The 15052-nt window shown below is 38.6% G+C and overlaps 1 protein-coding gene across 3 annotated transcripts in view; it reads left to right on the top strand.

Annotated features, from left to right (window-relative positions):
- ptpn13 (protein tyrosine phosphatase non-receptor type 13) overlaps positions 1-15052 on the top strand; it is a 262225-nt gene that overhangs the window by 102038 nt on the left and 145135 nt on the right. For all 3 annotated transcript variants that reach the window (XM_063043507.1, XM_063043508.1, XM_063043506.1), the window contains exon 8: positions 13300-13395. In XM_063043507.1, the coding sequence (XP_062899577.1) occupies positions 13300-13395 (96 nt within the window). The remainder of the gene's footprint in view (positions 1-13299; positions 13396-15052) is intronic.

Raw genomic sequence — 15052 nt, 5'->3', positions numbered from 1 at the left:
AGATATTGGTCTATAAGATGCACATTGAGCAGGATCTTTATCCTTCTTTAATATTAGAGAAATTGACACTCTATAGAAGGATTCGGGAAGTTTACCAAGTTTTAATGAAGCCTCCAGAACCCTAAAATACCAAGGGATTAATGAAGGTGCAAACAATTTATAAAATTCCGCAGTAACCCTATCAGGGCCAGGAGCTTTCCCCAGGTTCATAGAAAAAATAACATTCTTAATCTCATCAGTGGTAATGGGAGTATCTAGCATAGAGGATATACCCTGTGAAATCTTATGGAAATCTAGGTTATCTAACAAGTCATTCATATATTCCTAAAGACTCTGATTGATATAAGGAAGAATAAAAATCAAAAAAGGCTTGATTAATCTCAGCATGATCAAGTATCAGTTGATCATTTTGATTATAAATCTGATTGATTTGAAATTTAGTATAATTAGTTTTCAACTGATGAGCTAACAGTTTACCAAAAGATATTAGAGTCTCTGAATAATTCTCCGAAAGAAAACAGGTTTTGAAGATCTCGGTATGCTAAAGATATCTTTTGATCGATGGATTACTTAAAGAAGAGGTGGTCTTCTTGGTTTGATTAAAGAATGACTTTTTTTTTGAAGACTGTTTAGTACACGGAGTGAATTAATACAATGGATAGATTGTGAACTGGTTTGATTATCTGTTTCTATTTTTCTTTTTCTTTATTAATTAAGTGATAGGTTGCTTACAGTTTATATAGATTTTTTTTCTTATTTTTTGGAGTGTTTAGTAATAGATAATTAGCTTTAATTCTTTTGTTAAATAAGGTAGTAAATTAAAGAATAATGGCGCTGATTTTCTCTCTTTAGAGATTAAACTGTTTGGGTTAATAGTATTGTTTTGGCGTCTTTGGAGACTGTCGTTGCATTCCCTTAACTTATGTTTATTGATTAAGTATAAACATTTTTTTCTTTGCTGGGCTTTTTTTATCTTCAGGTTACGTATTTTCTTTGTAAGGGGGAGGGGGGAATTGGAAGAAAAAACTTGTAATCATTATTTAAACTGAGCGGCACGCGGAACTCCGTTCTTATGTCTCTTTACTTGGGGATGCGTTCCGGCTTTTTCTTTCTTTCGCCGGATTTTCTTCCTTGGGGATGGTGGGATGTTTGGGGGTACTTTTGTATTTTGGGGTTTATTGTGAAGGGTTTTTTCCACACACACTTTTTGTAATTTTTCCCCGTTATGGAGTTCCGGAGCATGCGCATTTTCTATTTGGTTGTGTTAATCACTGCCATCTTTGATTAGCCCACGATGGTACGCATGCGTTGTCGTGTTCAGAGTAATATCCAATGGTATTTAAGCAGATAAATGTTATTAGTTGGAATGTAGATGGTTGGAATCACCCTATTAAGCGAAGGAAGACATTTAAAGTTATTAATCGATTCCAGCCCGATATAGTTTTTGCTCAAGAAACACATATCAGAACGGGCGATCAAAATAGATTTTTTAAAACATGGAAGGGCCTTCAATATCATGCTACTTGTCAAAATAGAGCAAAGGGAGTATCTATTGTTATTAAATCTAATATTTTATTTATTCAAGAAGGGAATTATTCGTAACAGAAAAATTGTCCTGGTTAATCTATATGGACCTAACGTAGATGATCCTCCTGTTTTTAAAAATGTATTTGGTTTATTACCAGACTTAAATGAATATATGCTGCTGATGGGAGGTGACTTCAACTGTTGCTTAAATCCTTTGATTGACAAAAGTTCAACCAATCAGCAGCTTCTAAGTCGTTCGGCAACTCTTATTAATTCCTTTTTTAGCTGATTATGGTTTGATAGAAATCTGGAGAAATTTACATCCTAATGACAGAGATTATTCTTTTTATTCACATGTTCATAATAAATATTTGAGAATTGATTATTTTATAGCTGATTTCCGATTTTTGTCCAAAGTCCAGAAATGTGAATATGATGCTATTGCAGTCTCGGATGTTAAGTTTAACTTTCGAGTTAAATGATGTTGGTAATGTAAACTTGCCTTGGCGCTTTCCAGAAAATTTATTACAAGGTTCGGACTTCGTTAAATTTATAGAGATTCAAATAAAAGATTTCTTTCTTTTTAATAATACGGGAGATGTTTCGAAATTGTTTATATGGGATACACTCAAAGCTTATTTGCGAGGTCAGATAGTATCTTATTTGGCTAAACTTAAGAAACAGACAAAAATAGAATTAGATAGAATTTCCAAACTAATTAAAGATCTAGATAATACTTATGCAGTTTCTCCTAATGTTGATTTACTGAAACAAAGGGTTAAACTTCAATCTCAATATAATTTACTATTAACTTATCCGATTAAAAGAAATTTGCTTAAATTAAAAAGTCAATTTTATATGTTTGGAGATAAAAGTAACAAGCTATTAGCATCTCAACTTAAAGCAGTTAAAGCTAAAAGATAAATTTTAAAAATTCGTAAGAGAGATGGTAGTTTAGCTTGTAGTTATGAAGATATTAATAAAATTTTTCAAGACTATTACAGTGAACTCTATAAATCTCAGTTTCCAGCTGACCCTTCTAATATGTATGCCTTTTTACAAAAGAATGATTTCCCTAGAGTATCTGTTGAAGATCAGCAAATTCTTGATGCTCCTTTTACTGAAAGAGAAATTCAGAAAGCTATTCTTCAGTGCAATCTGGTAAAGCGCCTTGATTGGATGGTTTTACTGTAGGATTTTATAAAAAATTTGAACATTTACTTATTCCTTATATGTTGGAAATGCTTAAAGATACTTTTATGTCAGGAGAGTTACCTTCCACATTTTATGAAGCTTCTATTTCCTTAATCCTTAAGAAAGATAAAGATCCTACTGATTGTGCTTCATATAGACCTATTTCATTATTAAATGTGGATGCCAAAATTCTTTCAAAAATAATGGTTAATCGGATGGAGAATATACTAGCTAAAATTATTTCTCAGGATCAAATGGGTTTTATAAAAGGCCGTTATTCTTTTTCTAATACTCGGAGATTGTTAAATATTATATACTCGTTCCTCTGTAGGACTCCCCAATGTGTTGTTTCTCGAGATGCTGAAAGGGTATTTGATAGAGTTGAATGGAAATATCTGTTTAAAGTTTTAGAGCAATTTGGCTTTGGTACTAATTTTAATAAATGGATTAGATTGATGTATAAAAGCCCTATTGCCACTGTTATCACTAATAACTGTAGATCCCCCTTTTTCCAACTCTCTCGGGGTACGAGACAAGGATGTCCATTAAGTCCTCTGTTATTTAACTTGATGTTGGAACCTTTGGCTATTGCACTTCATGAAGCTAAAAATATTCAAGGAATTTCTATAAATGAGACTATTCATAAGATCTCCCTTTATGCAGATGATCTTTTGGTTTATATTTCGAATCCCGAAGAATCTATTCCTAGCTCATTGAAATTATCATATGAATTTGGATTGTTTTCAGGATATAAATTAAACCTGCATAAAAGTGAATTATTTCCTTTAAATGATTCTGCTTCTATATATGATAACATTCCTTTAAAAGTTATGGATTCTTTTAAATATTTAGTTATTACCATTACTAAAAATTATGGAGACCTTTATATTGCTAATTTAGTTCCCTTACTGGATTTTATGAAGCAATTTTTTTCTAGATGGAATCCACTTACATTTTCCTTAGTAGGTCGAATTCATGCAGTTAAAATTATGATTTTACCAAAATTTTTATATGTATTTCAAAACATTCCTATTTTTCTAACTAAGAAGTTTTTTTGATCAAGTTGACTCTATTATTTCATCTTTTGTTTGGAATAATAAAAGACCAAGAATTGGAAAATGTCATTTACAAAAATTAAAAAAGGATGGAGGTCTTACTTTGCCTAATTTAAGAATGTATTATTGGGCAGGTTAATATAGGTTATGCGTGTTCTTGGTTGTATTGGACCGATAAAAAAGGAAAGACCATCTTGGGTTGACTTGGAATTGAAAACTGTGAAACAATTTCATTTAGCTTCGTTATTAGGAGCTCCTTTACCTGTACAATTAGCCAAAATTTCTATTCTAAATATAAATCCTATGATTAATCAATCATTACGAATTTGGTATCAGTTTCGTAAGTTTTTTAATCTTAGAAAAATTAACCTTCTTAGTTTAACTTATCGAAACTATTTATTAAAACCTTCACTTAATGATCCTACCTTTTCTCTTAAATAAAGAATTTTTTTCCTTTATGGACTTGTTTCAAGAAGGTCAATTGATGTCCTTTGAGAAATTAGTAACTAAATACTCTCTCTCATATTCACATTTTTTGCAATATCTTCAGGTCAGACATTTTTTATAAGAATATTTAAGTAATTTTCCATATATATAAGATTCTGACCTGTTAGACATTATTTTAAAAATGAACTCTTTAGTGAAAGGCTTTATTGGGAAAATTTATAATTTAATATTACAACAGGACAATTATCCTTTACTTAAGATCAAGCAAGATTGGGAAAGAGAGCTTAATATGACCTTGATAACAGAGGATTGGTTGCGAATTTTGAAGCTGGTTAACTCTTCTTCGACTTGTGCCAGTCATTCTCTAATTCAATTTAAAATTGTTATTATTTGACGAAGGAGAGATTATCTAAACTATTTCCGACTGTAAATAGTCAGTGTGATAGATGCAAAACTGAGATAGCTACATTGACACATATGTTTTGGTCGTGTTCTGTATTGAAACAACTTTGGAAATCTATTTTTTCTATAATCTCTAAAGCTTTAAGAATCAATTTATAACCTAATAAATTGACAGTTTTGTTTGGTATAATTCCTCAACATGTTCACGGTATTTCTATATCTGACCAATATGTAATTGCATTTGTCACATTATTGGCCAGAAGGGCTATTTTATTAAAATGGAAAGATGCCTCTGCTCCCACTTAGATACAATGGTTCTCCCAGGTGATGTTATGTCTCAGTTTGGAAAAAATTAGAAGTCGAACTTTTGATCCTAAATTTGACTTTGAGAAAAGGTGGGGTTCTTTTGCCCGTTATTATCATTTGACTTGAGTTAACTAAGATGGTCCTTTTCTGATGCTTGGTTATATGAATTTGGTTGGCAGTTTGATGTCTTTTTTTTAATGGAAGCTTGTGTGGCGCATAGCTCCGGGTTTGTGCTCTAAATGGGTTTTTTTTCCCTTTTTTTTTTAGTTATTAGGGGTTTTTCTCTGTTTTAGTTAGTAGGGGTTCTTTTTTTCCTTCTTTCCTTGTTTCCAAAAAAAAGCTTTAATACTTTGTTTTTTGATTATTATTGATATACTGTTCAACCTGGTTGATAGTTTAACTTTTACTCTACATATGGATATGTTATCTTGATTATTTTGATGTATTTTTCTTTGTTGTTGATTTTCAATAATAATTAATAAAAAGATTTAAAAAGAAGGAAAGAACCTTTATTTAACTGACAAAAGTACAAAGAAAAGATTTTCAATAGTTTTACTGACCAACTTAATTGTATTTTGTAAACATACACAAATTTAGAATTTAATGGCTGCAACACACTCAACAAAAGTTGGGACAGAGGCATGTTTACCATTGTGTTACATCACCTTTCCTTTTAATAACACTTTTTAATCGTTTTGGAACTGAGGATACTAATTGTAGTAGATTTGCAATTGGAAATTTTGTCCATTCTTGCTTGATATAAGACTTCAGCTGCTCAACAGTCCGTGGTCTCCGTTGTCTGATTCTCCTCTTCATGATGCGCCATACATCTTCAATAGGAGATAGATCTGGACTGGCAGCAGGCCAGTCAAGCACACGCACTCTGTGTCTACAAAGCCACGCTGTTGTAGACCGTGCAGAATGTGGTCTGGCATTGTCCTGCTGAAATAAGCATGGACGTCCCGGGAAGAGGCGTCACCTTGATGGCAACATATGTCTCTCTAAAATCCTAATATACGCCTCAGAGTCAATGGTACCTTCACATACATGCAACTCACCCATGCCATGGGCACTGATGCACCCCCATACCATCACAGATGCTGGCTTTTGCACCTTTCGCTGATAACAAACTGGATGGTCATTTTCATCTTTGGCACGGAGAGCTCAACGCCTGTTTTTTCCGAAAACTAGCTGAAATATGGACTCATCTGACCACAGCACACAGTTCCACAGTCTTTCGGTCCATCTGAAATGAGCTCAGGCCCAGAGAACTCGCCGGCGTTTCTGCATAGAGTTGATGTATGGCTTCCTCCTTGCGTAATACAGTTTCAAGTTGCATTTCTGGATGCAGCGACAGACTGTGTTGAGTGACAATGGTTTTCCGAAGTACTCCAGAGCCCAGGTGACTATAATTGTCTCAGTAGTATGACGGTTTCTTAGGCAGTGCCGCCTGAGGGCTCGAAGATCATGCGCATTCAACAGTGGTTTCCGACCTTGCCCGTTACGCACTGAGATGTCTCTGAATTCTCCAAATCTTTTCACAATATTATGTACTGTAGATGTTGAAAGACCTAAATTCTCTGCAATCTTGCATTGAGAAATGTTCCTTTTGAACTGACTAACAATTCTCTCTCGAATTTTGGCACAAAGGGGTGAGCCACGACCCATCCTTGCTTGCAAAGACTGAGCCTTTGAAGGATGCTACTTTTATACCCAGTCATGATACCTCACCTGCTACCAATTAGCCTGCTTAATGTGGAGTCTTCCAAACTGATGTTACTTGAATATTCTGTGCACTTTTCAATCTTATTTTAACCCTGTCCCAACTTTTGTTGAGTGTGTTGCAGCCATCAAATTCTAAATTTGTGTATATTTACAAAATACAATTAAGTTGGTCAGTAAAACTATTGAAATTCTTTTCTTTGTACTTTTGTCAGTTAAATAAAGGTTCATGTGAATTAACATATCACAGATTTTTGTTTTTATTGCATTTTAGAAAATATCCTAACTTTTCTGGAAATGGGGTTTATAGATACAAATATTGATTAAAATCCTAATGTAACATGTTGACCTTTATTTCATGTGTGAATATATAAAGAGTTGAATATTATGGTTTCACTTAGTAACATTTAGTAACCAGAATATTCCATTTAGTTCTTGACAGTGTACCTCTGGAGGGAAATATTAGCCTTGATGTAGCATTGGATGGATGATCAAAGAATTGAATTAATAGAGTACAAGTTGCATAAAATAGACTTGTATTCAACTGAATGTAGTAGATTTTGGATCGGGACAACAGAGCGGCATGGGAGCTGAATTCTGAAGGAAGGCAGTTTTTTTTTAAAACTTCTTCAAGTGTAAGAAGGACAAGACTGCAGCCGTGTGACGTAACAGGACAGCGTGGAGAGTTTGAACAGGAAGGTTACTTCCAACGGCTTTCTTTTGGATCGGGACAACAGAGCGGTGTGGGAGCTGAATTCTGAAGGAAGGCAGTTTATTTAAAAACTTCTTCGAGTGCGAGAAGGACGAGACTGTGCAGGCGCGCGTGATGTAACAGGATGGCGCGGAGAGTTTGAAAAGGAAGGTTACTTTCAACGGCTTTCTTTTGGATCGGGACAACAGAGTGGCATGGGAGCTGAATTCTGAAGGAAGGCAGTTTTTAAAAAATCTTCTTCGAGTGCAGGAAGGACGAGACTGCGCAGGCCCGTGACGTAACAGGATAGAGCAGAGAGTTTAAAAAGGGGACCACCCTATACAGCGGGCAGCGGAGTGAGTGGTAGCAGAGTGTAGGGCTTTGGCTTCAACGGGCTTCGGCGGTAAACGGGAAGAGATGAGAGCGAGGCACCAACTCTTTTTTCTCTCCGTGGCGAATCGGCCCGGACAGACAGGAACAGCAGGGCTCTCACAGCTAACGGTAGGAGCTAACGGTTTAAAAAGTTCGCCTGTTTGGCGAGGTAAGTGGGTGAGTAGACTTATTTTTCCTGTTTCATTCCTGTAGAATTAGATAGCATGCCTGCAGGGTTAGTGCTTTGTTCAGGGTGTCAGATGTGGGAATCCTGGGAGACCTCCAGCCTCCCTAATGGCCACATCTGCACCAGGTGCACCGAGATGCAGCTCCTCAGAGACCGTGTTAGGGATCTGGAGCTGCAGCTTGACGACCTACTGCTTATCAGGGAAAGTGAAGAGGTGATAGACAGGAGCTACAGGGAAGTAGTCATCCCTAGGCTACAAGGGTCAGAAAACTGGGTCACTGTCAAGAGAGGGAAGGGAAATGCCCGGATAATGGAGAGCACTCCTGTGGCTGTCCCCCTCAGCAACAAATACCTTGTTCTAGGTGCTGTTGAGGGAGATGAACTGACAGGGGATGCCACGGTGACCGGGTCTCTGGCACTGAGCCTGGCGCTGTTGTGCAGGAGGGAAGGAGGGAGAAGAGGAATGCAGTACTCATAGGGGATTCCATAGTCAGGGGAATGGACAGGAGATTCTGTGAGCCTGATAGAGATACCCACATGGTGTGTTTCCTCCCAGGTGCCAGGGTACAGGATGTCTCTGATCGGGTCCTGAATATTCTGAAGGGGGAGGGCGAGCAGCCAATTGTCTTGATACATGTTGGGACCAATGACATAGATGGGACAAGGGAGGAGGTCCTGAAGAGAGATTTCTGGGAGTTAGGAAGGAAGCTGAGAAGCAGGACCTCCAGGGTAGTAATCTCAGGATTGCTACCTGTGCCACGTGTGAGTGAGGGCAAGAATAGTAGGATCAGGTAGATGAATGCGTGGCAGAGAGACTAGTGCAGGGGGCAGGGCTTCAGATTCTTGGATAATTGGGATCTCTTCTGGGGGAAGTATGACCTGTTCAAAAAGGACAGGTTACACCTGAACCCGAAGGGGATCAATATCCTGGCGGGAAGGTTGAATAGAGCTGTTAAGGAGGGTTTAAACTAATTTGGCAGGGGTATGAGAACCGGAATGATGGAGCGGAGGAAGGGGAAAACAGAAATAAATCTAAGATAGTGAGCAGTAAAGATGTCAGGAAAGACAGGCAGGTGATGGGGCAGATTTGTAGCCATTGGGATGAGTTGCAGTGAAATCAAAGCGAAAAGTACCAAATACTGGTCTTAAGGTGTTATACTTCAATGCACGCAGCACAAGGAATAAGGTGGATGATCTTGTTGTACAGCTACGGATTGGCAGGTATGATATTGTGGCCATCACTGAGACGTGGCTAAAGGATGCATGTCTCTGGGAGCTGAACATCCAAGGATACACGGTGTATCGGAAGGATAGGAAGGTAGGCAGAGGGGGAGGCGTGGCTTTATTGGTAAGAAATGATATTAAATCATTAGAAAGAGGTGATATAGGATCGGAAGGTGCAGAATCTTTATGGGTTGAGCTAAGAAATTGCAGGGGTGAAACGACCCTGATGGCAGTTATTTATAGGCCTCCAAACAACTGCAGTGATGTGGACTACAAATTACAACAGGAAATAGAAAGGGCTTGTCAGAAGGGCAGTGTTATGATAATTGTGGGGGATTTTAACATGCGAGTGGATTGGGAAAATCAGGTCGGCACTGGATCTCAAGAGAGAGAATTTGTAGAATGTCTGCGAGATGGCTTTTTAGAACAGCTTGTTGTTGAGCCCACTAGGGGATCGGCTGCACTGAACTGGGTATTGTGTAATGAACCGGAGGTGATTAGAGAGAATGAGGTGAAGGAACCCTTAGGAGGCGGTGATCATAACATGATTGAGTTCACTGTGAAATTTGAAAAAGAGAAGCCGAAATCTGATGTGTCGGTATTTCAGTGGAGTAAAGGAAATTACAGTGGCATGAGAGAGGAACTGGCCAAAGTTAACTAGAAAGGGACACTGGCGGGGAGGACGGCAAAGCAGCAGTGGCTGGAGTTTATGTGAGAAGTGAGGAAGGTGCAAGACAGGTATATTCCAAAAAAGAAGAAATTTTCGAATGGAAAAAGCTTGCAACTGCGGTTGACAAGAGAAGTCAAAGCCAAAGTTAAAGCAAAGGAGAGGGCATACAAGGAAGCAAAAATTAGTGGGAAGACAGAGGATTGGGAAGTTTTTAAAAGCTTACAAAAGGAAACTAAGAAGGTCATGAAGAGGGAAAAGATGAACTTTGAAAGGAAGCTAGCAAATAATATCAAAGAGGATAATAAAAGCTTTTTCAAGTATATAAACAGTAAAGGACAGGTGAGAGCAGATATAGGACCGATAGAAAATGATGCTGGAGAAATTGTAATGGGAGATAAGGAGATGGCAGAGGAACTGAATGACTATTTTGCATCAGTCTTCACTGAGGAAGACATCAGCAGTATACCGGACACTCAAGGGTGGCAGGGAAGAGAAGTGTGCGCTGTCACAATTTCGACAGAGAAAGTACTCGGGAAGCTGAATAGTCTAAGGATAGATAAATCTCCTGGACCAGATGGAATGCACCCTCGTGTTCTGAAGGAAGTAGCTGTGGAGATTGCGGAGGCATTAGCGATGATCTTTCAAAAGTCGATAGATTCTGGCATGGTTCCGGAGGACTGGAAGATTGCAAATGTCACTCTGCTATTTAAGAAGGGGGCAAGGAAGCAAAAAGGAAATTATAGACCTGTTAGCTTGACATCGGTGGTTGGGAAGTTGTTGGAGTCGATTGTCAAGGATGAGGTTACAGAGTACCTGGAGGCATATGACAAGATAGGCAGAACTCAGCATGGATTCCTTAAAGGAAAATCCTGCCTGACAAACCTATTACAATTTTTTGAGGAAATTACAAGTAGGCTAGACAAGGGAGATGCAGTGGATGTTGTATATTTGGATTTTCAGAAGACCTTTGACAAGGTGCCACACATGAGGCTACTTAACAATATAAGAGCCCATGGAATTACGGGGAAGTTACATACATGGATAGAGCGTTGGCTGATTGGCAGGAAACAGAGAGTGGGAATAAAGGGATCCTATTCTGGTTGGCTGCTGGTTACCAGTGGTGTTCCACAGGGGTCCGTGTTGGGGCCACTTCTTTTTATATTGTACATCAATGATTTGGATAATGGAATAGATGGCTTTGTGGCTAAGTTTGCTGACGATATGAAGATAGGTGGAGGGGCCGGCAGTGCTGAGGTAACAGAGAGTCTGCAAAGAGACTTGGATAGATTGGAAGAATGGGCAAAGAAGTAGCAAATGAATTACAATGTTGGAAAGTGTATGGTTATGCACTTTGGCAGAAGAAATAAATGGGCAGACTATTATTTAAATGGGGAGGGAGTTCAAAGTTCTGAGATGCAACGGGACTTGGGAGTCCTAGTACTGGATACCCTTAAGGTTAACCTCCAGGTTGAGTCAGTGGTGAAGAAGGTGAATGCAATGTTGGCATTCATTTCTAGAGGAATAGAGTACAGGAGCAGGGATGTGATGTTGAGGCTTTATAAGGCACTGGTGAGACCTCACTTGGAGTACTGTGGGCAGTTTTGGTCTCCTCTGACGTTGGAGAGGGTACAGAGAAGATTCACTAGAATGATTCTGGGAATGAGAGGGTTAATATATGGGGAACATTTGTCCGCTCTTGGACTGTATTCCTTGGAGTTTAGAAGAATGAAGGGAGACCTGATAGAAACATTTCGAATGTTGAAAGGCATGGACAAGTGGATGTGGCAAAGTTGTTTCCCATGATGGGGGAATCTAGTACAAGAGGGCATGACTTAAGGATTGAAGGGCGCCCATTCAGAACAGAAATGCGAAGAAATTTTTTTTGCCAGAGGGTGGTGAATCTATGGAATTTGTTGCCATGGGTGGCAGTGGAGGCCAAGTCATTGGGTGTATTTAAGGCAGAGATTGATAGGTATCTGAGTAGCCAGGATATCAGAGGTTATGGTGAGAAGGCAGGGGTGTGGGACTAAATGGGAGAATGGATCAGCTCATGATAAAATGGCGGAGCAGACTCGATGGGCCGAATGGCCGACTTCTGCTCCTTTGTCTTGTGTCTTATTAAGGGATGATCTAACTGCAGTTAAAGGTTAAAGAATCCGGTAGCATGGATAACAAGAAGCTACCTCTTCTGGTCAGAGAATACAGAAGGCAGTTAATTGGATAAGAGTGGCTGGTTAATACAGAAGTTAGGATATTCTTCCTGTACAAAAGAAGATCTGGAAAACCTCAAAACATAGGGATGATCAGACATTCCTATATTAATGGACAGTGATCTATAACTTTGGAATTCTTTGAGGAAGTTATTTGTACTGTTAGTATACTGTTTAGATTGACAGAAGGTGTAGTAAGATGTTACAATAAAAATTATTGGAAAAAATAAAAGCTGATAGTATTAAAGGTAACAGTTTGGCATGGATGTAGTAATAGCAGGCTAACAGGAAACAATCAAATAGGTATAAATGGAGATCTGTCTGGTTGGTAAGGTCTTAAAAGTGTGGTGCTTTGGTGGCTCACAATTTACATAAATACAGGTTGAATACCTCTCATCCAAAATTTTTGGGACCGTAAGTTTATCAGATTTTGGTTTTTGGAATAGAAAGTGTGATAGCTTAGGATCGGCATAATTTCTGACTCTGAATTTTTGCACCACTGGTAAGTAGCCTTTGTTCATAATGTATACAGACTTAACATAAAAATTATTACGTGCCATTAATATAATGAAGATAGACTATTTCTAGTATTAAGTTTTCATCATTAATGATCTTCATATACTCATCAATGAATTTCTCTACTGCTTTATAATCAGCAGATGGTTTATCTTTAAAAAATGAATGCCTTGCCTTTTTTTAAATTTCTGCAACCAGCCTGCTGAATATTTGCAATTACCTTAAATTTTCAGTTGGTCATAATAGAGCTTTGTTTGTTTCATGATCAGCATACTGTTAAATGGCATATGTTCACTTCAAAGCCTACAAATCCACTTTTTCAATGTACGATTAAGATCTTTTCATGTTTTTCTATTTCTTATTAGCTTCTCTTTATTACATATGTGAGGTCACTTCTCAGAAATGCCTGTGATGTGCAGAGACCTGTATGTTTGCTAAATTTGCCAATGGCACAAAGTAAGTAAGCTGTAAAGGGAAAGGAAAAGAATATGGATAAGCGGTGTGAGTGAGCAAAATACTAGCAAATGGAGTATGTAATGAGAAACATGAAATTGTCCATTTTGTAGGAAACATAAAGAAGAATTTTATCTTAAAAAATTGAAGAACATGGTGGAATTTTTCATGGACAAGTATGATTGTTCATAAAATTCCATATAACAGTAATTAACTTACTTTGATTTGATGGATTTGGTGGTGGTTGGGGTGGGAGGTGTTACAAATCATTGTTTGGATGTTGCTCCACACATAATGTTGATATCCTTTTTCATGTTTTAAAGAAACTGCAGAGGTACGTTCACCTCGTCATAGTGACACATATAGTGCATCAAGCGAGAGCCCTTCTCTTACTTCTTCTGACCTGGATTATCGACAAGGTAACTTTTAATATCCAAATCTGTCAGGTTTTTTTCATTAGCACTGGCCCCCAAGCTAAAGTCTGGTAATTGAATCCAACTCAACTTCCTAGCCCATCAACCTCTCTTCCTGCCCCAGACTCGTATGATGTTGCAAATAATTCCCACTCCTTGGATGCTGACTTAGTCCATTCAAGCTAGTTTGCCTCATGTCCTTACTCAAAAGTAAAACACATTCAAACGTTGTCCGGTCATGCTGTTCTTTGCAAAGCTTTTAACTTCATAATTCATGCTGATCATTTTCATGACTTCACGTTTGGGTCACCCTAATCATTCTGTCTGAGCTGCAGAATTAAGCAGCCATAACTGAGGGCACAATACAGTAAAAATGTGATAATTCAGCATGCTCAGGACTTTGCTGAACTAGCAAATCCTCTGCATGATTGAATGGTATTGTTACTAATATCACAGCATACTTTCATTCACCTTTTCTTGGATGTTAAGCAGTATTGTAAAAATTTTCCTGTGAACCAGGTAAGCTTGAAGGTAGTGCAGGAGCCAGGGCTCTGAGGAGCTGAGAGAGAGAACAAATGTCACCAGTGAGTCAGAAGCTGAACTGTTGAGATTTCTCAATGTGGATGATCTGAGCCTCTTTGTCATGGTCTCTGTGACCATGCGCATGTTTCATCCTTTCAGTCTCGCTGAAAAACATTTTTCGTGACAGATCGTACCAGCGTGCACCATCTTCTCTAATGTACTACTAAATAAGCTTGTTCCTCCCTGCCTGTGTTACTGCAGATAGTTTCCCAAGTCTTAGCTATTCCTCCTGTAGTGGCTGCATCGCATCTGCTGTGAATCTAGTCTTTGCTCACTATGTATTAAGATCATCTGATTCCTCAGTCTCAATTCTGTCATTCATCAATGTGAGCTTAGCTCGAGCATGTGTGTATTATGATGATCTATCAAATCAAATTTACTAGTCATTCAAACCACACATGGATAACAGCTGAATGAGACAGTATTTCTCTTGGGCTAAAGTGCAAAAACGTACATGCGCATTCAAAATGATGAGAAAGGAAGGAACAAAAAAAAGTCACGTAAGAAAACATATCTTTAGTCCATGACCCTGAGCAACATGTCCCACAGATTGATGGTTCCTGGCAGTCCACCCTGTAATTACGCTGATCCAACACTGGTGGGAGAGGCCACTGCCAACCAAGTCCAGACGCCACACTACAACACAAGCCCGAGGATTGAGGCCAAGTCCTCACTACAAACAAGGCGACGCTGCTGCCTCGCTGCCTGTCTCACCACAAAACAATGGACCAACAGGGTCTTGTGATTGCAAAATAAACATCCAAGACAGTCACTCGCGGTTTGGTCAACTCTTCTGAACCCAATCTGGCTTTTCCTGAAACCCGACAGCCCGGCTCCAATCCAACAGCCCGTCTCGACCGCCCCGGCCCGACATGACTCTCTTGGCCCAATGGGCCGACTCGCCTTTTCTGAACCACCAGCCAGCTCTTGCAACACCTCGGTCGGGTACTCCAAACAATGAGCAACTCACTGATGTGGTGGGCTGCTGTACGCATAGTTATTGGAGTCAAGAATAGTCTTACTCTGTATAAAAACACATTTAACAAAGGAAAAAGCACCTTTGGTTGGCCCCCAAGAAACT

Source organism: Mobula hypostoma, chromosome 3 (assembly GCF_963921235.1).
Source record: "Mobula hypostoma chromosome 3, sMobHyp1.1, whole genome shotgun sequence".
In the NCBI taxonomy this organism is placed as follows: domain Eukaryota; kingdom Metazoa; phylum Chordata; class Chondrichthyes; order Myliobatiformes; family Myliobatidae; genus Mobula; species Mobula hypostoma.
The sequence above is the reverse complement of the archived record's forward strand: the minus strand, read 5'-3'. Positions and strand labels throughout refer to the sequence as shown.